The 27979-nt window shown below is 43.0% G+C and overlaps 1 protein-coding gene across 3 annotated transcripts in view; it reads right to left on the bottom strand.

The window, feature by feature from the left end:
• Nucleotides 1–10027: 10027 nt before the first annotated feature.
• RSU1 (Ras suppressor protein 1) overlaps nucleotides 10028–27979 on the bottom strand; it is a 105732-nt gene continuing 87780 nt past the window's right edge. For all 3 annotated transcript variants that reach the window (XM_051611669.1, XM_051611667.1, XM_051611668.1), the window contains one exon: nucleotides 10028–10505. In XM_051611669.1, the coding sequence (XP_051467629.1) occupies nucleotides 10403–10505 (103 nt within the window). In that variant the 3' untranslated portion in view covers nucleotides 10028–10402. The remainder of the gene's footprint in view (nucleotides 10506–27979) is intronic.

Raw genomic sequence — 27979 nt, 5'->3', positions numbered from 1 at the left:
AAAAAACAATCAACAGCTAGAAGGTATATTCTGCTGCAGATTTTTGCACAGAATTACAATGCTTCTTTTTTATTATTATTATTATTATTATTTCTATTTTCTATTTTCCCCCACTCAAAATGAAAAAAAGTACCTCTGTGTTTTCCGATTTAGTCTGTCTTGATATTCCTGTATCCATTGTGTTTTGTTGAAGTGTTTCCGTGAAGTGCACCTGCTTGATCTGCCACCTTGGTGTTAATCCTTGCTCCCACTGTCTTCCTGCAGCTGCACTGTTTAACAGCATCATCACAGAGCACCTCGAAGACTCTTGATGTTTGCATTGCTGCAAGTGCATAGTGAAGCCCTCTTCAAACATAGCCGTTACCCAAGAAACACTGTGAGAGGAGCAAAGAACCAGGGAGAAGTGGACATACTTGAGCAAACACTGCAAAAGGGATGAGATATTCTGGAGCTGCTGGGTTGAAACATTTAGCTGCTTCACAGGCAGCAGATAAGGACCAATTTTTGATTTTTCTGCAAACCTGTGGGTTTTCACTGTAACTGGAGATGGATGTCTCAGTGTCTTGGGAGATGAGAAATCTTAGCAACATCAACAGAATATCAAAAACACAGCAAGGAAATGGAGCTGATTCAGTTTCTAGCCTTCCTTAGTAATCAAAGAAGTTGCTTTTGATAGTTTGCTATTGAAACAGGTGTCATTTTTTCTTCCAGAAATTAGCTGATTTGAGGTGCCCAAGTCCCCAGCTTTGGCATGTATTGATCAGAGCCATCAGCCCGTGCTCATAGGTCCCATAAATGCAGAAATCCAGCTACGTACTGGAGGAATTTCTGAAAAGAGCCCAAGATAATGCTATTCCATCTATACTGGTTGAGTTGACTGGGTTTGTTTGATGGCACACAAGCCGTTCTTCAGTGGGTAATTAAAAGGATTAGGTATCAGTATAGAAGAGAACCCGTATGATGAGTGAGCTTTGCTATCTGTCAGCTATTTCCAGCATGATAGATGCAAAATTATTTGAGCATGCTAGGCATTCATTTTTTAATCCAACCTTGGCAAATTTTGTCCTGATATTGTGGAGAGGCCAGATTATTTCTAGACACTATGCCTAGGTTTCTGTTTAGATCTGAGTTACTGAGCTCTACCAAGGGACAGATTTGCCCTGCAAGCTCAGGGTGACTATAGGGTGTTTTCAGAATTGGGGCCAAATTTTGTTTGCCTTCCTGGTAAGAAATGTCTGCCATGGCACCTGTAACCAGAAGAGTAGGGCCAAGTGACAAACAATATTTGTTTTCTTCTTTTAAAAGTTGACAAAAAGGAAAACAACATTAGGTTAAAAAAAAGGTGGAAAAATGGCTGATTTGTGAAGAGCAATAGATGTGTGATTTTCTTAATAATCCCACAGAAACTGATTATGTAGTTTACAACTCTTTTCTGGCTGAACTCAAAAAAACAAGGAGGCTGCAGTCATAGAGGGGGATTATTCACTTTATATTCTACGGAGCAGTGGATTACTAAAAAGACACCTTCACGTCTGCATTGCTGCAATTACTCCCAATTACTGTCACTCCCTTTGGTAGGGGCTGTCTTGCTGCTGCGTTGGCACTGGTGGCCTCCCTCCGTGGGACGGGGCGGCCTGCAGCCGCGGCTGGCGGGCGTCAGAGGCGGCACCGCGGCCTCTGCCACGTGCCGCCGGCCCTTCCTGGCCAGAAGTGACCTGTCTGCCCCAGGCAAGCCTCTGCCTTCATGAGAAGGTGCGGGCTCTGCAGCTGCTCCCCAGCTTGGGTTGGACTCCCCCAGAGCAGTCTGCTAATCGCCTCTTCTTGCCACTGCTTTTTCCTCCCCTTCCCCTCTTGCTGGTTTGAGGAACTCCTCTTAGCCTGGCTGATTTCTAGTCCATCCAAACAATTGTCTTCAGATTAATCCAATTATTCACCGTCACACCTCTTCTATCGTGGGAAAGGGGCAAGGAGCAGTTGGAGGACTCAGACCAGCTTTCCTCTGTGATTGTTAAGCTCGCCTCCCCGAAGGCTTGAGCTCACAGGGGCACGAAGCCTTTTCTATCTTGCAATACACCCTAAGTGGCTCCTGCTGCCAAGTCTTTGTGCCCTCTGAGCCCAGCCCAGGTGTCTGTGCCCTGGCGGGGGCCCTGGCTGCCCCCCACCCCCTGCGGCTCTGCTGCTGCAGCCTCGTGCCTGGTGCCGGGGCCCCTGCATCCCCATCTGGGAATCTCCAGCACGTGCCAGTGACACCCTGGTGCTTGCATTGCCTTGGCTGGGCCAGGCAGCTCTGAAACTGGGAGCAATGCACCATGTAATTGCAAATAACGACTGTGGAAATGCAGTGTCTTTATTTGGTTTGTGGGGTGGTGGTCGGTTTTGTGCTTTTTTTTTTTTTTTTTCATCTGTATATGCTGTATCATAATTGAAAACAGTCTCATGCTTTTGGAAATAAAACTCACTCCTCTCTTAAATTTTTGCCTTTTTCTTTGAAACCCCAGATCCTCATTCCCTGAACATTTGCCTTTGGTTTTGGAAAGGTCTGAGCAGTGATGAGACAGAAGCAGCTTGGCTCATCCTTCCCTCCCAGATTCAGAACCTCTAACAAGACTCTCTCGTTAATGACAATAAACCACCAAAATCCAAGCACTTGCCATGACTGGGGCATTTCTTTGCACTTACTAATGTGGCTGCCCTGGTAAGGATTGTTACTGAGAATTTGCTTTTCTGCATTGGAGTCTGGAGTCTGTTTTCCAAGGTTTGTCCAGGGATAAAGGACAGGAGGAAACCCCCCAGTTCAGTAAGGTTTGGCCTGCAGCATACACAGCAAACAGCCAACTCCTCCGAGTTGTCTCCAGACCTGGCCATGCTCTCCCCTGAGAGGATGCACTAGACATGGCCACAGGGGGCAGAGGGGGACAAGCCCAAGGTAATGTGGAGTCACAGCCTAACAGGATGTTCCAAGGTGTCCGGTTTCCAGCAACACCTCATAGGTATTCAGGCTGCCTTCCTTCTTGCTGATGAACCTCGTCTACAGAGTTTTCCTGCATAAAAAGCCGCACATGTCAGAGAGGAAAGACAAATGATGATAGCAATAATGTGGAAGAACATCCTCTGAACATCTGAGAGAGCTGAATTCATGAACCACTTTTATCAAGGCGTACAAGAGGCACTTAAATACTAGCTGCTGCTTATAAATAATATTGGTATGTTAAATACACACATATTTTCACAGTTTTATAAAGCAAGTGATCTCTCTTTGCTTTCAACTGGAAATCATAAAGTAAAAATCAATGAGCTTATATCAAGCTTATATTATAGTCCTTGAAGAGTCAACTGATTCTATAAAAATGACTGTTTTCTAACAAAGATATCATTAATTGGATTGAGTTGGCAAAGTTTAAGTGCCTTGTCATATTTTGACTGCTTTGCAGTGCTAGAGCTTATTGATTTTATAGAACAGCCTGTAGATAAATGTAATGATTAATTTCATTTGGTTTACAACAGGAAACTTATGTACAAAACTGGACGGGTTATTTTTTTTTATAACTGCCTGTACTGTGTGACTCTAGCTGTGAAGCTCTACCAGGTGGCCTGGCCTTCCCTGTTTTTTTTATTTACTCGAAAGAAATTCAATTTCCCTCCTAAACCCATATTTCCCCCCCCCCCCCCCCCCCTTCTTTTACTTCAAGGGCTTTGGAGAAATTATTTTTCCACCTCTATTTCTTGGGCGGGGTGGGTGTTTCTGTTTTATTGCTGAAAAAGATGAATGGATATTAAGTTCTATTCCATGTTTCTCTGCTGTGGCCCCGCTGCAGCTGGGGTCCCTCCCGGGAAGGTGCTGCTTCCCCAGGCCCCCAGCGCCAGCTCGGGGGGACAGCCAGGCCTACTCCCGGGGGTCTGGCTGCCTCCCACACGGGGCAAACGGGGGCTGAGATCCTCTCTGCACACACCGCAATGGCGCTCTGCTTGGTGAGGAGCCCAGGAGCTGCTTTTCCCGAGGCTAAGGGCCTGTATTTAGCCCATGCTACGGCACTTGGTGCCACATGGCTGCCTCTCAATTACTTGGTTTCTTAATTGGAGGAGTTGATGTAAAAGCAAAGTGAGGGGAAAGGAAATACCAGCAGCCTCCCTGGGGACACCCTGCCAAGCCTGGGGGTGACAGCCGTGCTCATTATGAACTGTCTCGGCACATTTCTGTTCCAGCAGCACATGGGACTGTAAGGATTTCAGGCCTTAATTTTTGTTCAGGTTTGGCATTTTCCTTCCAGGCTATTCTAATTGTATTGTTGCACCCACTGCTGGCAAAGGTGGAAAACTGCATTTCTCAATGCAGTCATTCTATTTGCACAAGCAGCTGAGAGCTTCTGACAGTTAAGCACCAAGCCTGTACGTCATCTGCAAGGTAACTGAATTTATTTTTTTTATTTTTATTTTTATGTTTGCCCCCAGAATGGATTAGTATTGAATTCCTACAAGGTGTTCAGTGTACTCTGGAGGTGGAGCAGAAATCTTTCAGTAGCTTAAGCTGACCAGAAATTAAGACAAGAAAGTAATTTTGTACAGTCTGGATGGTAACTGCTGAAATTATAGCCCAGTTGTATCCCAAAAACTACCTGTGCACCTCATTCCTCTGAATCAGTGCTCTCTTCTGCTCCAAACACAGATGCTTGTTTCTGTGTGATCTTGGGGCATCTCATATGCCAGGCATGTTTCAGTAGATACATAAACTAGAGTATCTGGATCGATACAAGAACAAATCAGACGTGGCTGCGGGTGCTCAAACCAGGCCATCAACAGTATGGTTTCTAAAACTAACCCCTCTCAGGGGGCAGTTGACAAGATCACCAGTTCTCTGTGTTGCTGCTGTGATGTTACACCCCAAACCACACAGCTGAAGGGAAAACAACATCCAGTATTAAGCTAAAATCTGCTCTCCCACTGACAGCCTGAGCTACCTGTGTCCCAGCACACAGCACAGTACTGCCCTTCCTCCAGCAGTGCCCCGGCCGTGGGGCCGTGCCTCAGAGCATCCCCTTGAAACAGCTACTGGAACAGTGGGGGTATTTTCTCCAGGGCTTGCGTGTCACCATCTGCAGCCACAAATGACTCCAGGCTGGAGCGGGCAGCTCAGTGCCAGGCTCGTCCCCCTGCCAGCCCCTGGCTGGCCACAACCATGCTCCCCACTCCTCAGGCTGGTGGCTGCCCTGGCTCCAGGCCATTTGAAACATTCTGAATAACCACAATGTCAGGAAAATCGTGAAGCTGCGCTTGGCCTGGGGCTCATCGCTGCTCTGCTGGGCACCAGTGTGTGCTGGGGCTGGCACGGCAGGGAGCGGGCAGGGGGGCTGCCCAGAGGAGCCCTGGCCAAGCCGCCTTCCCCCACTTTGCCCCAGTGGCAGCTCCTGGCTACAGCTGCCTCCAGCACATCTGCCTCCAGCACATCTGCCAGGCTGCAGGGGGCTGGCCGCCCTGGCGCTCAGGCCATTACTGTGCTCCGTGATCTAAAAATACTGCTACCATGTTGCTCTTGAGACATATTGTAAAAATGTCAGTTGTTAGGGCTTTTTCACAACAGGGAAGCAGTTCCTGGCGGGCTGTAATTCAGTTCCTGCTCCGAGGGGGATGGGGAGCAGCGGCTCCTGCGGCCAGCGCTCACAGGTGAGCTGGGAAGCGCGAGCTCAGCTGTGCCAAAGGCAGCGGCTTCGGCGGCAGTGCTGGATGGAAACCAACCAGAGGTGCTTATAAATCACCGTGCTTTACAGGCAAATTACTACTCCTTAAATCAGAAGAAACAAAGCACCGAGGAGGGCAAGAAAATCTAACTTTGGGGAGGTTATCATGGCTTCATCCCTGAACATCTGCCTGTCAGCGCGAGGCAACAAACACATGGCACAAATCTGGGAGTATAAAAGATGTGTCACTGCAAGAAGGAGTAGGAGGAAAATAAAGCAAGTTGACAGCTCACATCCTGTGCCATAATCCTAGAAATTGTTAATATTTACAAAATTAACTAATATAACCGATGACAATCTCACTCCTTCTCGTTGTCATGAGGATATTAACAGTTACCACCCTCTCCAAACTGGAAATATTACCCATCTCCAGAGCTCCTGCTGCTCAGCACACGTGGGAACAGCACAGACTCCTTCTCCCAGATTTCATACCAGCACCAAACCATGAGCCAGCATGGAGCAGCCAAGCATGGCTGGGGCTGGAAATTACTCCTGACCTCACTCAGCTCCCTGGGAAAGAGCAGGGGGTCTAGCAGAGCAGAAGGAATGTTTCTCCCCCTCCCCAGCTCCTCCAGGAGCCCAGCACCTGGCCCTGCACACCAGAGTGTGGTCGGGAGAGCCTGCAGGACGAGGATGGGGAGGGTACAAAGTGCCAAAGGGAGAAGAGGAGGCGAGGGCTGTGCTTGCTTGGATTGTACCTCCAAACAAGCTGACATTTCAGGAGAAATGCCCTTGCTGCTGGTGTGATTTGACAGCTATAATGCTGACAGCTAATTGATGAACAGATGCTACAGTGTAATTTCCTTAATAGGAAAGACCTGGCTAAAACAAAGATGCTTGAATACCAGTGACTCCATGGGAAATGTATTTCCGGACTAACAATCACAAAAAGGTGAAACTTTGGAAGCACAGTGTTGTTGCCCATATCTTTTTAAAATAAGAACGAGAATAACAACAGTGACCAGGCTCTCAGAGCTGAGGCTTTTTTGATCCTGTTCTTTGGTTTTTTTTAACCTGTTACCTGTCCATTGGGAGGACTGCATGAGGTAATACAGGATTAACAGTCACTCTAAGTACAAGAAAACCATGGATGGTGCCTGCACATGTGGGATTTCTGGTTTCATTTTGCCCTGTCTTTAGGAAGGAGCATTAATCCCACAGGCTACTCTTACCACAGGCACAGTGCAGTGTCTTATGATAATTTTAAAAAGTTTTCTTTGTCAGGGTGCATTGTATGCAAAAAAATAGGCAAACTCTTTCCAGTTCACTGCAGGCAAAATCAAAACAGAGAATTACCTGAATCATTGTTTACAATGAAACAGGTGCTGGAAAGAAAAAAGTAAAAAGCAAATTTCCTTCTCATAGGAACAATTTTTTCCCTTCAAGTGGCGTTTTGTTGGCTGTAGGAGGAGTCAGCCCAAAGAGGCAACCCGAATGTGTGGCCATGAAAGTCTTTTCAGAGATCTCGTTGTCAAGCAGGGCAGTGAAACAATATTGACCAGAGGAGAGAAGAACTGCCTGTACAGAACTCTGTGCTCCTGGTGGCACAATTGCTCGCCTCCAAGGGCTCGCTGGAAGGGAGCCTCAGTTTGATGGATTCTCTGGAAAAATGAGCATGGGGACCATCAGAGGGATCATCACGAGCTGCCGTGGTCATTAATTCGTCCACCACAGTAGAACACATCAGTTCCTTTCCTTGAAGCACAGTGGGGAAACAAATGTGACCCAGTAAAATAAAACATTTTTAAATATTAAAAAAGCAGTGACTCTAGAGAACAGATATAGAAAATCATCAAAGTCATATTAAAACTGTTGTATAGTTTGCTCTGAGAAGCTGGTACCATCTTAAAAAACCTAAACCATCAGCATGTTAAATGTCCCAGGTGTTCTGCTTTTTTTCTCCATGTCTTTTCTTCTGCTCTGAGCATCTGAAGAGCACTCCTTCTACCCCCGTTTGTTTTCTGTTTGTAAAGCTTTATACATTTCAGTTTTGTAAAGCTGTATGCATTTCAGTTTTTCGTCATTTTCTCAGATCATTATCTTATTTTTTCACCTTTTGAGAAACTTTTTTCCCTATCTGCCACCATCTTCAGCACAATACTTTTCCCTTTAGGACTTCTTTTATCCTTCTCATCTTTATGCCTTTCACTTACTCTTCCCCAGAACCTTCATTCTTGCTTTTGCTTGTCAAAATTGCTTCTTCCTCCTTCATGGGGAAAGAAGTGGGAAGGTGGGGGTTTTGCTATGAACACTCAGGAATGCTCTAATCAATACTTTGAAACCCTGCAGAGGAGAGCTTGCACGAGTCTTTCAACACTTTCAGGATTTGCAACAGCAGTTAATGGAAGTCTGACTAATGCTCGAAAATCAGTAGCTTATTTTAAAAGAGTGTTGTAGCTTCCCACAAATAAGATTACGAGGCCTTCCCCAACAGGCTTTTATTTTTATATTAGAGATTCCACTCCATGCTTTGAAACCCCTGTAGCCTTGTAGCAACTTCTCCCTTTCTAAAACCCAAGACACAGAGCAGGTGATGGACACAGTCTCAGCCATCATCCACATGCCTTTAGCTCTGTTCAAACCAAAGGAGAGCTGTAGTGCTGCCCTGCTCACAGAAAACCATGTCGAGGTGGTCTTGGGGAGATTTCAGAAGAAGAGCAAATCCAGTTTAGCTGGAAGTGAGCATATGTAGAATGTCTTCAAGCCTGGAAGTAGGGGTCTAGCCATGGCTGCAGGGAGCTGTCAGGAGAGCAGTGGCTCAGCCCTGTGCACGTTACCCCCCCCAAGGGCTGAGGTAGCCAGGGAAGGACACTGGGAGAAGGATCTAGAGCCTCTTCACCCATTTCCAACAGATGTGCCCTTGGTATTTATTTTGTTTCAAACGGATTTTGCAATAGTAGCCTGGAGACCTTCTGATATTTCATTGAGATTTCTTCAGGGCTTTTTGTAGCATGATTATTATTGTCATTAGGTACCCTCACGTGTTGATGCCTACAACAGATTTAATTGCGAGCATTACAGCTGGGGGGGGAAGTCTTTTGCTGTGAATTCTTGACATGCACTGAACCTAGTGCCTCCATGGGCATGCTTCAGTTGGATCTGTTCCCTAGACAGATCACATAAGAGGTCTGGAAAATACTCTGCAGAGCTTGCAACAGATAGAATTGACTGTTCCTGACAAGTCTTCAATTTTTACTGTTTTCCATCTGTCTACCAAGACTGCCTCATTCTTCTGAAGTACCAAAGACCACTCAGAATGTGTCTAAAGCTTGATGCCAGCCTCCTAGCCCTGCTTGCCAATTCAAAAAAATCTGTCGCAAAATATATGTCAATACATTTGCTCCCAGACTAAGGCAACCATGTAGTAATCCTAAATGTGATCAGAAGACTGGTGCTGATTACAGAGTCTTCAGATCCAGAACAGCATTTGTAGAAAGTATCATTTCTAGCATGAGAAATTTGAAACCTTTTCTTCTCTCACTGAACACACCAGGACTGTTTTGGCATCCTGGGCTTGCTTCCTGGCTTGCTGTCCAGATGGCAGCCAAAACCCAGCAAGGGGTTGCTCAGGGATGAAATTAATGGAATTTGAAATCAAGGGCAGGAAGGTCCTTACGCGAGCAACCTAGATGTAAATATTTGTTCTTCTCTTTGAGTTTCCTGGTTAGCTTTCTCTATGCTAAGACTAAAATTGTTTGGAAGCCACTGCCAGTAGATTTGAGGTTTTTCTTCCCCATTGGTAAGACCTGAAGCTATTTGAGATATTAAACAATTTGCAGCTTCTAAAGCTTGGTTGTGGTGCTGGCTTTCTATAGATAAATATAGAACCCGTCGCATTTTCAAAAGCCAGTTGGAACTGTTCTTCAATACAAGTACTTTTACCCAAAAATTATTTGGGTTTTCTGCCTAAAAAAAAATATTTAAAAATAATTTAAAAAATTGGACGAAATACCATTTTCTTCAAATGAGAAAGTTTTCTTTCCCCAGACTGAGGCTGGCAATTGCCAGCGCTTTCAGAAACAATTTTTTCCCTTTCCTTTCTCCCTTCCCCTACTCCTTGTTTTCGAAATAACCTCCCAGGCAAAAAAACAGGACATAGCAATGTAAAAAAGAAATAGAAACTGATTGAAAATGTTCACTCCTCAAATAGAAAGCTTTACATTTTAACTCATTTGTATCTGATAAAATGCTATCTCCTTCCTACATAAGAAATTTACACATTGCAGGAAACTGGACACATATGCTCCTCAAGGAATTCACAGTTCAGAAGCCCTAATGAATAAACTGAAACACAATACAAATAAAGACCTTTATTAAAATAACTTGGAATATTGTATGAAATTTAATATTGTATAATATAGGTGCAAACCCGCTGATATTAACAGGATGTGATACATGTGAATAGAGGACATTAATATACATACAAATAGAAAAGCCAAAATGTGTTTGACATTGATATATTAAATGGCTACATAAGTGTGACCATAATTAGGAGAATGTATAATTTTGTATTCCTTAATCAGTCTCTTCTGAAGCAGCATACATAGTGAATTGCTTTTACCTCCAGTGTCTGCTTTCTTTTGAGTAACAGGAGATGCATAGGAATATTATAGGCACATGCAAAAGCAATGTAAAAAAACCCAATAAAAACAGAGGCAGAAGCCAGGGACTTATTTGTTCTTGGCTGCCAGAGGCTTCCGGCTGATCTTCTTTGACTTGTCATTGTTCTTCTTTGGAGGTTCAGGATTCGCCTGCATATGTCTGCCATACAGACTGTAAGGAAATGAGACAAAGAGCATTTATGATACAGCCATTAAGCACAGGCTGTTACTCTGCAGCATGTTAAACCATGCATCTAGTTACTAGAAATAAAAAAGGAAGGACGTTATATTTGTTTTGTTTGAACACACTGAATTTTCTATTAGATCTCATGCTGCAGTCCATAACATTAGATTTTTCATGACTTACCAGGAGAGTAACATCAGGAAATGCAGGCCTTTGGAACAGTGAAGGAGCAATCGGTTTTGCCTTCAGAAACTAGCAGCCTTTATTTTGCAGTTATGGGATTAAGGCTTGGAAGGCTGCAAGGATGTGTATTCAGGTCGACAATGACAAAAATTGGGTTGAACTGGAGAGATAGAGTGCCCACTTAGAACAAAGTGAGCATCATCCCTAACCACAAAACCCAAGGGCTTGATAATGTGACAGAGAGCAATGGTGTCACAGCTGCCTTTGCTGTTTCCACATGATTGATAGTACTGGGACAGCTACCAACACATCAATGCCACATTAGTAAGTACCACTGATTAAATGTTGACAAAATATCCTACAATTAAGATAGCTAGCATTCACAGCGAAGCTAAGTAGACTACGTGGCTCAGAGGATCTTGCTAAATATCACACAGTAATTAATAGATAATTTATGAGTAATCCTGATTAAACTAAATTAAAGCCCTACCCAAAATAAACACAGCTCAAACTTAACTTCCATCACTGACATAAAGTACTTTTTGAAGATTTGCGGGGATGTCAGTGTACCTAGAAGGGAACAGGGACAAGCTTCGCTTCTGCTCATTCAGCTGCATAAACACTGGCAAAACCCCAATACTGAAATCCCTCTGAAAAGTGTCCCCCTGCTCATACTTCAGCCCAATGCTTTAAGTGCCTGCCCTAATCCCTTGCTAGACTGTTGCCAGTCCAGACACTAAATTCTACCACTGGATAGGAATTCTGCTGCTGAAGAATATAAAAACACCAGTTCTCAAAACAACCTCCCTTGTGTTACTGCACCTCCACCTTTGGTGGAGTTTTTTTAAGAAATAGGACAGATCCAGGGGCTCAGGATTGAGAAACGCTGAGTCTTCCTAGAACTGCCTTTTGATGTGTCAAAATGTGGATAAGCAGCTGCCAGCACTGTCACCACAGAACCCAGGTCCTGCATTTTCATGTCTGGGACATGCAGCAGGTTCCCAGCTGTTGCAGGTGAGCTGTGCTGATCTGTCACACACACCCTCACATGCACTCCCCCCTGCAGCAGTCCGTGTATTTAGCTGCAGGTCTGTCCAGACCTTGCTGCAAACAAGGAAGGTACAGATCCTCTTGCTACTTTTGCTTAGTCATGTCAGGATATATTTATTTACTCATGATACGTAGTTACTTATCCAGAAAGCGTGACCTGGTATTCAGTTCTGCAGTGGGTATCACCCTGAGCAGGTAGCTCAGAGATAAAGTGACTATTTACAGTAACCTCTTTTGCTTTGCAGGCTGAAACTAATTTTCAGCAGAGGACGGGCCTTTTTCTACAAGGCCTGGTGGACTATGCAGTCAACTGTATGCAAGAGACATTGAACAATGATACAAACATACAAATACTCTTGAATTACTGTGCTATAAGGCACGGCCACGCAGGGGCTATTGATGTCAGATACAGAGAGATTTTAGATGAGACATACATTAGTCTGTACAGCTTCCCGAGGAGGGGAGGAAGGTGCTCATTATTCCTGGCATCCAGGGGTAAGAAGTGTGGGAATGGTTCAAAGCTGTGCCAGGGAAGGTTTACAACTAGGAAGTGTTTCTTTACTGAGAGGGGGGTCAAACACTGGAATAGGCTTCCTACAGAGGTGGCCGATGCCCCAAGCATGACAATGCATTTGGTCAATGCACCAAACAACATACTTCAACTTGTTCAGCCCTGAATTGATCAGGCAGTTGGACTAGATGATGGCTGTAGGTCCCTTCCAGCTGCAATATTCTGCTATGCTATGCTATGCTATGCTATGCTATGCTATGCTATGCTATACTATGCTATGCTATGCTATGCTATACTATGCTATGCTGTGCTAGTCAGGAGGTTAAAAGCTATCACCTGCTCTGAGCTTTATTTTGCTGTATATGGAAGATACCTCAATCCTGGGATTTCTGGACTACAGAATGGGATTAGGGCTTCTCACAGGGTGGGGTGGAGAGGCAGTGCTCGCGTTCACCTCCTCAGCAGTTACTGTTTTATATCATGCTGCTAAACAGGCTGCTGTCAAGGTGCACTGTACCCAAACAGCCTCGCTCAAGGAAAATACAACTGTAAACTATGACATTACTTCACCTTACTGAAATTTTATGTGTGCCATCAACTGCTGTCAAAAAGGGATCAGATGGCAGTTCCTGATGAACACAGAGAGCCCTGACCCTCTGTGATAATGGCATGCTTACTATTAGCTACAATACACATATCTTCCTTTTCATAAGAGATACAGCACCAGCAGCACAAGGCTATATTTTATCGAAGTACTGAATACGTGTACTAATAAAATATCCATCCTAAATAACTGTCCTGTTTTGAAAGGCATTTAGTGAGTTGAGAGGGGGAAGACATGGAAGGAGATGTTTTGGTATCAGGAAATACTGTCACTCTGGAAGAGCACAGTGTCACTCAAGGAGGCTGTCCCATCAGAAACTGATCGAGGTTTGAAAAAAGAGAACCAGCAGCATTTTGTTCTCAACAAGACACAGAACAGCATTTGAGCCACTGTCAGCAGTAATTTTGCAACTCTAAGAAGTTAGCAACAGCAAAGTGGAAATGCATGCTCAAATCTGTTAGCACCAATAGTTAGTAAATTAACATTCAAGTTGGTTTTTGGCTCTAGAGAAATAACATAAATAGAACATAAGGATATTTTTTCATACAATAAGGAAGTCCCCATTTGGGACTTTAAGCACTGAATTGACTGATCCACTGTATCTGAGCACAAAAACGCCTTGTAGCTGGCCGCAGAAGTCCCCTGTCACTGTCCTGTCTTCCACCTCCTGCTGCCCCACAGCTCCTTTGTCCTGTTAGTGCCACCCCAGAGATGACTATAACAGCTTCAGTGTTTTTCAGGGCTTTTTTGTTTTGTTTTGTTTTTTTTTTTTTGCTTAGGTTGGTTTAGGCTCCACTTTAGGCTCCACTGGAACCTCTGTATGATTTTCCATCTCAGATGACACTTTTGTCATTCACTCTGCCTCTCATTTCCTGCATTGTCAGTGCAAGTGTTCAAGTTTGTGGATCTAGCAGAGCTCAGATTAGTAAATTTTTTGTGAAGTAAAAAGGTGTGGTGGAAATTCTGCACAGATGCTTTTGAAGTGCAGAAACTGAATACTGACGATTTTGAATGAACCTCACAGTTCTGGTGAAGTCTACTTGGGCAAAGTCTTTTGCCTGCAAAATAAGGTGCAGTGGCCACTCCATGCACTGAACAGAAAAAATCACAATTGACCTGTAAGTATTTTTGGCAGTAGTTTTTCTCTGATATTTGCTCCTTATGATATCCAGTGCCACTGCTGCTCAAGCAATTCCCATGCAAATGCTATGTTAGGAGTAGCTGCTGTACATGAGTTGCAGACATCTGCAGCACATTCACCTTCTTTTCACTTATTCTCATGTTCAACCAATTCTATCGGCAGGCGCACCAAAGTTTCATCCAGGAAAGTAAGTATTTAGTTTCAAATAAGCAAATAAAATGTAACTACTTAGGTTTCTCTGGCAAAATTTCAAGGAAGTTTCAGCTGCACATTGCTATCTCAACTGAAGATAAATGCTTTACAATCCATCACAGTAGTCTGCTATGCAAAGAGCAAGGATCAGACATATTTAGATTGCACAAGCTTTCACAGGCAGGGACTCTCTTTGTGTTTGCACACATCAAATATGAGGAGACATATGGTGTCACAACAACATTTAAATACAATAATGACTGTGATAATGCCTCTGGAACAGAATTTGCCTTCTGTTACACTAGGGAAAAGAGAATTCACAATTTTCAATGAACTTGAGGTACAACAACAGACACCATTTTCATAGGTCCTAAGGAGAAAAAAACCCAGGAAAAAAAAGGAGTATAATGGAGCTGATCCACACAGAGAAACAACTATCTGAATTACATGAGAACCTACAAACCCTTGAGTGTAATAGTTGTGGAGTTTACATATACAGTACTTAATGATTTCAATACCCACTGAAAGGATACAGCTACAGAAACCACAGCTTGCACATCTCTGTCTGCCAGCCAAGCTGTAGTAACCGTATAGATGCTCCTGCTCTGGCATCATTGCGAAGTCAAACATGTTAGGCAGAGACCTCACACACTGTCCTCAGCCGTGGAGGTCAGCTGAACACATGCACACAGACAGTTCTGCAGCTCAGCGGATGGATGGTAATGTACTAGGAGACAGCACCTTGACATATCTGTTTGTAGGACTAGACCCTTAGCGAAGGCAGATGGTCTGCATAAATAAATAATGGAATATTGAGGCAGATTCTGGCTACTGTTTCAAGGCAGATTTGTGAGGTAAGTGCTGATAATGCATTCATGGCAGCACCTTCACACTTTAGAACATTTTAGAACATCACTTGTTCCTGGGGCTGGTATAGGTCTGAGCAGGGCATTACACACAGTTCACAGACCAGAACCTCAGCTGAAGAATAAAATCTGGAGTGCAAAAAAATACTTGGTTATTATAACCACAATTCACAAATTGCTGAACCTTTGTAGACTGAGCAGCTACAGTATTGCATGCAGCCTCCTCATTATGTTAAAGGGAAAGGGAAAATAAATGCAAGACTGAAAATGCAGAAAACCCTCAAATAGAGATTTCCAGTTGCTTTCTTTCCTTGTATATATTTTCCAAAGCAAATACCTCTCATGAACATAAATGTTTCTTTGTATGCAAATACAAACATAAACAAAATCTCCCTGCATTCTCTGTCTGCCCCACTGGAAGTAACAAATGACAGCACTATGGCTGCTGCAGCAAAACTAACAATATCAAGTGAGAAAGATACTCATTAAACTTCATCATTCTGTCTACTTTAATGATGCCTTTACTTAATAAAAATTCCCTGAGCAGTTGCAAGGATATTAGGCAAGGTCTTTGGTTATGTATCAGGGGTCTAAGCTGTCACTAGCAAGCATGCAGTTCAGGAGGGGCATTCCCAAGAGGAAAGAGTGAATACAGCTTTCTTGTAATAAATTCAGAGAGAATCAATAACCACAGCCTGACACATTACTTAAGCATTTAGGAAAGTAGGTGATTCTTCTAAATTAAACTACAAATTGCTAAATGTTGCAATTTACAGCATAAGCTCAGGCATGGTGCCTTGTAATTTGAAAGCATACAGTTTTGCTACCAAAATCTCTGAATTTAAAAAGAACCACAGTTAAAATTAATAAAGTTGAAAAAAGCCACTTTGAAAAACCACCTTCACCCTATTGCCTGGAATTTTTCTTTCTTGTACAACCAAACACTCAATAGCTGAAGGCTACATGCTTCCTGAGATGAAAAGAGAACTTGTGTAAACTAGTGAGGTAAAGTGTTTGATGCACACACTGGTCTTCTTGAGTTTAAGCATTTTGAAAGAGGATTTCAAGAATGAGACCCAGGAAATACATTGTTCTCACTTTCTGTCTGTAATACACCTACAGGAAGACTATGCAGAATGAAAAGGACAGCACAGTTAAATAGGACCCTGGAGAGATGCTCCCTCCAGGTATGTTCTGTAATCTGAGAAACAAAGGTGAAACATTCCAGTGCTGCTTGCTTTTCCAAAAGCTCAAGCTCAGGTTCATGCAGGTATTTAATGCTGAGATGCAGCTTCAAATGTGGCTATTTACAGGGACCTCACCAGCACCAGATCCTGAAGCAGGAGAAGGGAAAGGCTGAATCACTGGTGGTATCACTAGAGATTCAAAGCTGAAAGAAGTGCTTGCAAGGCTGGAATATGCTGGCCAGCCTGTATTAGCACTTACTGCAAGATGCTTTTGCCCTGACAGTTTTTGTGAAGCTATTTGCTGCTTATGGTATTCCCTCTGAACAACTAAGACTGGCTGCTCTCCCATCAGAGCTACTAACATATCCCTTCTTCAAACCACATCTTCTCCCAGAAAGGGTTTAATTTGCTGGTAATATACCAGTGAGGGAAAACAGGGGTGGTTAAAGTTATTTTGCAAGTATCATATTATTTTGGTAGTTTACCATTAATTTGCTTTTATTCTCTGTGATGTAAGTCAGATGATTTAAATTAAAAGGAACATTGCATGGGTAAGTGAAACAAATATATGGTTTCCCTGCACACCTGGATGGAAAACTCAAGTTTAGGATTCTTAATAAAGAAGAACAGACAAGAGTGACTAATTTTTTGCTCCTTGTTTGCAAGTTCTCTGAGAGCAGATGGCAGCAGTGTCAGAGATGTTAATCATCTGAAGCTCTCTGCAAGTTGCTTTGAAAAACTCAGCTTTGGCCTGTCAGGAGCTGTGTCCCAGCTCACTCCTCACGCTCCGAAGGGTGGGAGCGCTGCCTGGCAGCTCGGGACAGGCGCTGCCGGTGCGGCACACCTGCCTGGCCGCAAGAGCCTCTGGCCTCCTGAACCTGCAGCTCTGAATGTGCTGGGAAACTGCTCCAGGATTGTTAGGTCTGTAACAGTTTTGTCTTCCTCAGTTGCCTACTCACACTCTGGTATGCCTAACACTTCCGACTGTCCCAAAACTCCACACCCCAGAGCCCATCCCCAAGACACTCTGAAGTGTCCATCTGCCCCAGTAACCTTCAGGACCCAAAGTTCCTGCAGGGTTTGCTCTGTCATTACCCTCCCTAAATCCCCAAGTCCTGCACTTCACCTTTCAAAGAGCCTTTCTGAATCACCAGAAATCCCTAATCCTCTCAAGTGCTTTCTGGGGCCTTAACCCCCAGAGGCACTCCTGTCTTGGTTTTAGCTCTTTTTTGTAGCTAGTTTCATGTTTTGGAGCCCAAATTAGATAAGGAGAGGATTCATTACAGGTGGAAGGCTAAGTATCCAAGCCCATGTTGCAGTTGGTGGAGATCTCGTTTAATGAAGCCAGTGGAACAGAGAGCTTTTTGAGTGACTAAGTGCAAGTGTCTGCTGTGAAATACTTAGTTACAATACTCAGTTACAAATTTTCACCAACCACACCGGACAGTAGGCAGCTAGCTGACACGCAGACGTTCACGTTTAGGTATTTAAAAATGCTAGATGAAGTCCCCTCAAAGCAACAACTCCCTCGCTGTTCCCACTGTGCACACTCTCACAAGCTGTTTGCTACCTCACATTACAGACTCTCCTGAGTCATGCAGTCCAACACTGAATTACTGAAAATTCCTGCCTAAAAACACCCCAAATCTCAGTAAGAAAAAAAAAAAAAAAAGTTTTCTGCCAAAAGTGTCCTGGAGCTCAGTGTCTCAGCAACTGTGTAGAATGTGGATCCTCCAAAATAAGCCCACCCATCCCATGTGTCTCCTAGTGGCCACTTCATCATTCAGCTCCCCACAGGGCTCCCATCTGCCAGCTCCCTCAACCCCAGTCTCCCCTTTACATTTCCTGTGCCACATACCTGAAGACAGAAAAAGGCCCAACCTCTGCATGCCATTTTTCCCCACCCTCTTTCCTTATGGGTTGCTGCCAGAGATGGACCCTGACCAGACGGACCTTTGGCCTGAGCTGCCTGTGGTGCTCCTCACAATAGCATCATCAGTCCTGCCATGACAACTCAGCAGTCCAAACACAGCAGTTGTACAGGGAATACAGTCACACTAAAAAGGAGACACCTTGATGAAGATGTGTCAGTGCGGGGAGATTTGAGATGAGTTAACTAGGATTTACAACCACCTGCTCTCCTATAGGGCTGGCAATTCCTGGATAATTTTAGTTCTGTCAGACATGTCCACTCTGAAACCAGTTAATTTAATCCCTGCTTCTTTGAACTCACCATCTTGCATGTTAAGAATTATTTTTTTTTCCCCATAAAGGAATTCCAAGTTGGTGTTAGGCATTTCTTTAATTAATACACAGTAATAACAGAATGCCTTCTGCCCATATTCTCTGAGGCTAGCAGCCTTTTGAAGCAAGTATTTTAAATGAGAGGCTTGTTAGGGGAGCACAGCTGGAAGCTCACAGAAACCCAGTAAAAAAATAAGTCTTTTTTAAAGGAAAACATACAGGCCAAGATTTGCAAAACTGGCTAACGACTTTGCGTATGCAACTTGAGAGACCTTACAAGAAATGTAGCTTTTGGCAGAAAGGGTTTTGAAAGCACATGGAACACTAGAATCTGCTTACTGAAAGTCAGGCCCATCTAACACCCACGGAGCCCAGCAATGAAAGCCTCAGCCGTGATACAAAGCCAGAGACACCCAAGGGGGACCTCCATGGAACTGTCACAAAGATGGAAAGGAAAAGATGTGCTTGTGTTTATCTCTTTAAAAATAGAGACAAACATGCTTTAAGATTTCACCTAGATAATCTATTATGCTGACAAAATAACACCCAGCAAGTATAATGACTCAGCAGCCTGAGGAGTACCAGGGAGAGAACAATTAATTTCTGCACCTTGATGGAGTCCTATCAGAGAATTTCAATTACAAATAATTTCTCACTGGGACTCACATCTTCAAGCATGGAAGGGAGGGCTGATCTCCTTTCTCACTCTCCATTACAAATGGATTGGTGAGTGGTTTCACTTACTTGTGCAGACTAGGCCCTGGACAGGTGTGGAAAAATGTCACAGGTCAGAACCTAGAGTCTTCACAGATGAGAATTCCCACTAATTGCAGTGGAATAATTTTTTCCCTTGTTTTCTTTGCACAGATCAAATGCTGCTTTTCCACCTACATGTGACTAGAAAAAAACAATTTAGTGCCAGATACAGGCATCAGCTGCAAACCCTGAGGGCTGAGGTATCCACTACAACAAATGACATCCTCCACCTAATGAATCAAAAGGAATTAAGAGCCACAAAATCTGCATGAGCAGGCTCAGCTTCTTAGGCAGAAACCAGCACAGGTGGCTGCAAAGAAAAATGCACCAGGAACAAAGAAAAAGACTACTCAAGTGAGAAAGATGTGCATTCTGCTTACTGAAGTCATCTGTATCATCACAACTCCTGTCTTTAAGTATCTGTAATTCCATGAGTATGCAGTAGATAAATCAACAGTTTGCTCCACTTCACCAAACCATGTTGTTGGGACCATATTCAGTGCCATCTGCCTGCTCTCAAACTAACCCCAGACAGGCAGCCAATGCAGTACAAAAAACATACTGGCACACAGCACAGCCACTTTCCTGGTGCCAGTCAAACACAGTCCTCTTCATTCCTATGCTATTTTAATGTTGTTGTCCACATGGAGTCCTTTTGGCTTAAGTAAACCAGTGCTCATTTTCATTTTTGAATGCTACACTTAAGGGACCTGCTGCTTAGATAAATCCCCTTGCATAACCTTTGTTATTGATTTACTACATGCATTTTGCTGTACACCTAATTAGCATTAAAAAAGGGAAAACAGAGGGTAAAAATAGCTAAATGCAAACCAAGGCACTTTAAGTTAATCAACATCTGGCAGGTATGTATTTCTTTTCCAGTAACTAGACAATGTACCAATAAAATGCATACAAGGGATTCTGGGGAAATACTGATACACAGACTGTATTTTTCTCTGCTTTTTTTAAAGCAAAACTGAAATGTCTGAGTTAATCTGAGCCTGCTCTGCTGCACACTGAGGATGATTCAGGGGACCACAATTCTCCCCACGCATGGTTTATATAGCTGTACTGCTCTGCTGGTCTGTCTCACATGCCTCTCCCAGGGTGTCTACCTTTGTCATCCCTACTGGCTGCAAGGCTGGCTGCCCAGTGGCTCCTCAAAATAGACACAAAGATCAAACAGTGACGAGGGACACAGTGACATGGTGGGGAACTCTACCATCCTAACCCCCCTGAATTGCCACTCCTGAGACCCTCAAAGCTGAAGGACTAAGCCTTAGGTCCTGCTGCACAACCCACTTGCATCACACAACAGAAGAAACTCTTTCTAAAAAGCTGTGCAAGCTCTGGGGACCACTGTGTAAAGAGGGCATAGGACTTAACATGGTATGCTTACAGGGAGTCTTGGGACTGAGCAAAAGTATTTAAAGAATATTCAGGGCTTATGAGATGCTTGGGGGAGGGACCAAGAGGGTGGAAGAGAGGGATCAAGGTCAATGGTCGAGAGTTAGTGCAAGAAAATGGAAAGAGAAGCAGGCAGGGAACAAATGAAGCCAACAGTGTGCAAGCAGGAGGCTGGCTTGTTTGACTAAGCTCTGCCAAATAAAGTTTCCCTCTGTCCTACTTAAACCCTGTGTCTAACCTTCTTCTCTCTGTTCTACCAGCATCAGGTAAGTTCAAGCCAGACTAGCTGGTCACAAGGATGAACCTAGATACTGGAAAGGCCAAGGGTCTGGGCCAGCTCTCAGAGAGGCTGAGAGGCTGTAGGCTGTTTAAGATGGGATCTGGGGACCTGGTACTCGAAACATCAAGATTTGGGAGCCAGGTACCAGAGAGATCTCTGACATAGGGTATTCCCTGAGGATCGATCCCTAGAAATGTAGTCTGGCTGTTGTTTGTCCTCTCTGTGTTTATGTGGCCATCTGTGCTCCCGTCCTGCTGATCTGTCCACGGCTGGCCATGCGTATACACATTTGGAATCTGTGGTTAGTTAGCCTTGCTACTGGCAGGACAAGGGAACAGGGATATGGAGCAGCTGCTTGCTGCCATTAGTGGAGGAAATCCACTGGCTTCTCTAGCCCAATAGCTTTAGCTGTTCAAAATCACTACCAGAAAAAAAGATGAGGACATGAGGAAACTCACTTCACCTTTTTGACACAAAGGACTGCACTGGAACTGCTATATGCTATAGATGACAAAGTATCCTATTTCACCCAGTCACTTGAGTTGGCTTTGTTTGACTCATTTTTTTCCAGAAAAGGCTGTTTCAGGGCAATCTTCTTGGATTGCCTTTTGAACATGTGTAACACGTCAATGCAAATATTGAATTTTGCCATCTTCCTCATGAAATCTCTTTCCAGTTCCCAAATACAGCCCTTTCAACTACCCCCTGGCTAACACTGGCAAAAACATGCCAATGACATCAATCTTCCAGACACTGTGATGAGTTGTGGTCAGCCAGGTCCACATGCATGCAAAAGGAGCAAGGAAATTCAAAGCAAGTTTCCAAATCATTGTCACAATTCATGTTAAAATGCTGGAATTTTCAAAGGCAGAGATCAAGTACTTCATTATGGAAGCAAGAAACACCAATACAATGGTTTTCCAGTTATACGCATTTACTGTGGAAGACAAAAGATGGTCTCACAGATACCATGAAATAAAATGATACATACTATTCACCCTATTTTCCAGACACTTTTGAACAAAGCATCACACCCTTAATATCTGGCAAACAATTTCCGGGTTTTAAGCAAAACTTTGGCGTTTTTCCATGGCTCTTATTGTGCCAACAAAGCTGTTCCAGAATCTTTTCAGGAGGGACCAATGTTATGTGGCAGCCAATAATCTTTATGGTAACACTGCAATGAAAATGTCGCTTACTGTAATGAGCAGAGATCATAAGTTAAGCCCCCAGCTACCTTTCTATTATTTTTCATTACATCCTTTCTGAGTTTATGCTTCAAGAGTACACAGAGAATTGCACCAAACTAGGCTCACTAGTCAGCTCTTCATTACTCAGACCACACTGAAACTGAGCAATCAGCAAACTGAACCAGCTCCTGAGGTAACACAAGATAATAACATTTGCTTGAATATTCACCCTTTCAGTTTTAGCGTGTCTTCTTTCTTAGAGCTTTGTAAAACAAACTTCTCTACAGGTGGAGGTGGTTCTGAAACAACAAGAAAATTGCATAATATTTTTTCATGCCATTAGCACCTTGAGTGAAGGGTTGGGCTTCCTTTAGTCTACCAGAAACAAACTGATGTCCTCATTTTCCTGACAGCAGTGTTTTTCCTAGATTTGTGTTCCATAGTTTTGGATGAGCTGGGTGAGACAAGTCCCACTTGTAATCTGAATCTTTGTCTCTGCTCCATTGCAGATTTTTACATGGGCTTCCTTCCCTCTTGCAAAGCAAGAAGCTGACCAACCCTTTGGAAAACAGCAGTTAACACTGACATCAGTAATTTCTGATGTCTTCCAGCCTACATGACTTCCCAAGTTGCTTTCAGTGCCTTTCAAAGCCCACAGTATGAAGAACATAGTGCGTTTTCAAAGGCTTTCCTCTCTCCTGCCTGATGTCCATCAAGATGAAACAGCAATGTAGTGTCAACTTGATTTTGATTTCAACAAGATCTATACAAGTTTTGCTTCTGATATCAGTGGGTGCAAGGTTTGGCCTTTAATGCCACATAATCTATTCCTGACAACTGAAAATCCTCAAGTACACACCATGTAGCACAGGCTATCCTGTGAGGTACATCTTATCACAGTCTTCTTGGAAATCACCTACATTTCTTATTTTAGCTCTCTCTTGAATACAGTAACTTGGGAAGTGGAAAGACTTCTAGATTACTTAAGAATTACAACAGAAGTTTCATAATAATTTGTGTTGAAATTACTGTTAGGAACTGAGGCATATCTTGGAAACAGTGCAAAAAATAACACAGCTTTATGATGTCAATCAAACAGCATGTTCTTTATTATTTAAATAATCTACACATGGCTGTTATTACACATGCAAGCAAACAGGCAAACTGCACTTGCAGTACAGCTCACAAACTGTTCAGCAACATCTGAACATCATCTAGGCTAGCTATGAAACCTGGAGTGAAAACTGTATCTTCTCATCAAGTGCTAGTAATAGCTACGGCCAATGAGTCACTCTGTGAACTTCCTAATGCACGCATTAACCAAAATAGCTTCTCTTACAAGGAAGGTGGGATTATGCACACGGATATGATCTGGTTTTGCTGAACATCTTTTTGCCATAGGTAGGCAGCACTCATCCTAAATCATTGGTGCTTACATACGTCCATGAGTTAGAGCAACAATAACGAACTGCTCGGTCATCAGACATTTGCAAAAGGCACAGGGGCCTTCAAGAGTGATGCAAACCAAACCAAACCAGTGGTTCCACCTGTTTCTGAGCAAGAGGAAAAGGAATATGAAATTGAAACCACTTGCGCTGTCTAAATAGTAGCAACAAAGGAAGAAAGAGTGCAACAACAGGCAGCCAAAGCCCAAGCTGTCATCTTGGAGGATAAACTGCAGAGCATCTACTCTGCATTTACTTAGAAACATGTTAGAAAATACATTGCAGGGAGAGCAAACATGATCCTTGGACTACTGTCCTTACTTTCTGGTTCCTCAACACGCAGGCTACTAAGATGTTTGCCAAATCCCAGCCTGTGCATGCAAGGTAGCAAACAGGTACCCTTTTACTTGTGAAACTGTCCTAGTGTTCCCAAGCTTGTTGCATGGAGCAGATTTATGAGAAAAGCAGGAGTGGAAAAAGCAAAGTGGCAAAAGATCTGTCAACAGCTCTCTGTCACCAAGAAAGCACTTCATTAGCCTGTCAATTGCACAGTGTCTAGGAGATACATTTATTGACAACTTGCTGCCAATTGATCCAACATCTATATAAAGCTCTTCTTATGCAATAAGCTTGTTGACTCATACAATCATGAGATCTACAGAGAACTAATAGCTGCACTAAGCCCCAAATTTCTCTGATTTCTAAACAAAATGAAACGAGAAGTGGTAAAATCCCACCAGTATCTCTCAGCTGGACCCGATTCACTGCTTACAGTACATTTTAAAATTAGATTAATTTTTTTATACACTTCATAGGTGAGCTATGAACTCACAGTAAATAAAACTCCTTATACAAAACACTGGTTTTGACTTCTACAGCCACTAGAGCCATTTTCTGCTCCCTCAATTTAGCATGGAAGTACCCAGTGATGTTCAATTCTGTATGCCAATCAATGGCTCTGTGCAGTCGTGTTCCTCAGCCTCTTGTCGGGTTAGGATAATGCTGCAAATGGCTAATTGATCCTGCAGTGGCTTTAACAACTGGCAGTCACTTCACACAGCCAGCAGCATTCCTGCAGCGCACAGGCTCCTAACCCTTGCTTGCTTTGCTTTGTACTACATGTTTTATCCCTTCATCATAAGGCAGCATCAAAGACAGCAGGAGTAACCTATTCTGGCATCTCTATCTGGCACTACATATCAGACTTTTGCTGCTCTGGTGGATTAGTTTCAGATCCCTGTTGGCAGATCAAAGGCAGCAATAATAACCACAAATCAAACCCTCTTTAAGGCCTAAAACATCTTCTCCCTCACATAGGATACCTCATTTCTTCAGCACTCCAGAGCCCTGCTAAACAAATACTAAGTTTGCCTGGGCACCACGGCTGTATGCCAATATTCAGGCACTGGTGAATTTGGTGCTGTGTTTTCAGATGCTTTCTCCTATTCACCGACAAACAAAATGGGCAGCATCAGTAGAGAGGGCCTCATGCAGATTAAACACTTGGGTCACTGGAAGTCCAAACGCTGCTTTGTGTCTCAGTGAGGGTATACAGAGAAGATGGCTTGCTTCCCTCAGTCTCATCTCAGGTGACATACATTTAGCACCCATTGGTGAGACTGTGATGAATTTTCATTGAAGCACCCAACTACCATCAAGTCACTGCTCAGTGCTCTAAGCCAACCAACATATGTTTTGACAGCACGTGTTCAGATACAGAATCACAGAACCATGGAATTGTCAGAGCTGGAAGGGATCTCTAGAGATCATCTAGTCCAACCCGCTGCTAAAGCAGGATCTCCTAGAGCACATTACTCAGGACTGCATCCAGGTGGGTTTTGAACACCTCCAGAGAAGGAGACTCCACAACCACCCTGGTCAGCCTGTTCTAGTGCTCTGTCACCCTTGCTGTACAGAAGTTTTTCCTCATATTTAAATGGAACTTCCTATGTTCCAGCCTGTGTCCGTTGCCCCTTGTCCTGTCAGTTGGAACCACTGAAAAGAGTCTGGCTCCATCCTCCTTGCATCCACTCTTTAGATACTTGTAGGTATTAATAAGGTCTCCACTCAGCCTTCTCTAGGCTGAAGAGTCCCAGCTCTCTCAGCCTTTCCTTGTAAAAGAGATGTTTCAATCTCCCAATCATCCTTGTAGAAGAGATGAACAGTTGGAACAACTGCACTGTGGATGGGTTGCTTTCTAATGGTGTTTCCAGACAGCTTACCCACTTGATTAGCATATGCTCTAGAAAAGAGGACTCAGAAAGGGGATTCACAAGGGTCAAGACCCACACAGCAGCTCCAATATAGGGGGAACATCTGGTCCCTTTCACAACAACTGTGCTTACATTCCTGAAGTTGCACTTACATTCTTGATGCTCACCTGCCAGGTCTTAGCCAATATGACTCAAAGGCTCAATATCAGCTCTCTGCCTGGCTATGATTTACTGTCAAAATGAGACTTTTATTGCAAGAGAAGCAGCTTCTGTTTGCTCCCTCTCCATAACACCTTCACAGTGACAAAGCTGTATTTACCCTGAGGTAGCTAGGCAGTTCCCTAAGACTCAACTCACCCAGAGATATTATGGAAAAAAAAAAAAATACCTGTGTCTTGGATTTTACAGGAGAACAGCTATTATGTTGTAAAAGATACACCTGCACGAGCAGTGAAAACAAACTGTTCCCCTTCTCTTTCATTAAGTCTTTCAGTCTTGTAATTTGCAGTTTGAACTATGTCTCTGAAGAGACTGCAACATCAGGTAGAGTAGCAACAGTTCAACCCTCCTACATTCTTCCCAAAATGAAAATCAGAGATAAATAGTGAAAATGATAGCTGCTTAAAGATCTTCTGGAATTCTTAAGAAAAAATGAATCAATTAAAGGCAAACAGCCATAAATCCTCTAGTGCCAATACAGCATACCAGTACATTTTGCAAACACTAGTAAGACCCAATATTTTGGGGTTAGATGTAAGGGCCTGAAGAACACTTTGTCCTAAAACTCTTTGAATAGAAAGGTAAAGTGCTTTGATTCTGATTTTTTCAGTACTCAATTAAGGTACAGTTCCATTTGGTTGACTGTTTATCACTGTTAATTTTTTTACTATACACATGAAACTAGAACATTGTCTAAACATATGGAAAATGTGGATAGTACATATTGCTCATAGCTGCACATAATTTTAAGAACTGTAACTGTACTATTTCTAGATATTTTCAAACTATGACAAAGATGCATGCTATTGAAGAAAAATGGCAAGCCTATAAAAAGCTACATGTGTTTGAGTCAATCAAGTATAAACTATAATTATTTTCTTATAGCATGATTCTTTTACACACTAGTGTAAGTAGGAAGTCAGAAAGATTATCCAAAGATTGAGAAAAAACGACCATCCTATTATCCCCTCTCCCACTACTGAGCTTAGAAAAATACCCTAAAAAGGAAAAAAAAAAAAATCACACTGGCAGCTTCTAAGACAATTTAATAAACCTTGGGGAAGGCCGTAGTGTTGAAAGTGCCTTCCCAGTAGTACCTAAAGCACTGCTACTAAAGCAATAGAATAAAGTTTATGAACTTGCCTTTACTGTTGCATAATTTATCTTTGAGAAATGACACTATGGCAAACAACTATTCTCTATGAATCTCTTTGGGGCTTCAGTGGACTGCAGTTTTAACACAGAAAGTATAATGGATCATGACTGAACTCCAAAACAAAATATATACAATGTATTTTTGTATTAAAGAAAAATACTTAGTTCAGAAATTCAATACTACTACACTCAAGTAAGCATTTTCTTATGCTCTACATCAGCTTTCCAACTAAAAGTCTTTTTGAGATACTTTACACTGAAAATCAAAACAAATTCCAGAATCACACATATTTCTTCCTATTCAAGAAACTTTCCCTTTTATGTATTAATAGTTTCTTGCCTAACAAAAACCAAATATGTCCCTTCTTGAAAACAAAACAAAAAACACAAATCCAAAACCACACTACAAATGCAAAATAAACATAAGCAAATTCCAGCAACAAAAGTCAAAGACAGACTAACTTCACTTCTTTACCTGCTCTAGTGCTCATGGTATCATTTACTGAGACCATTTTCCATCACTGTAGTCACTCTGCTCTAGAAAATGTTCATTTTTGGGGTGTATGCTTTCTATCAGGCCAGCAAGCTTTTTGGTAACCAGATTTAATGTGACCGAGGCATGGGAAACCCTAGCCAGAGGAAAAAGGTAAAGGAAAGAAAACAAACAAATCAATTTTTCTAAGTAAAAAACCCCATACAAATGAGATAGTATGAATCAGAAGGTGTAACAACACAGAGGGACATGCATACATGGTATGGAGAAAACTTAATAAGCACCCAGAGCCCACAAGCCCAGAAAAGCTGACATGAAGAGTGGTG

Source organism: Apus apus, chromosome 2 (assembly GCF_020740795.1).
Source record: "Apus apus isolate bApuApu2 chromosome 2, bApuApu2.pri.cur, whole genome shotgun sequence".
NCBI classification, from domain to species: domain Eukaryota; kingdom Metazoa; phylum Chordata; class Aves; order Apodiformes; family Apodidae; genus Apus; species Apus apus.
This window is presented reverse-complemented; position numbering and strand designations above follow the sequence as displayed.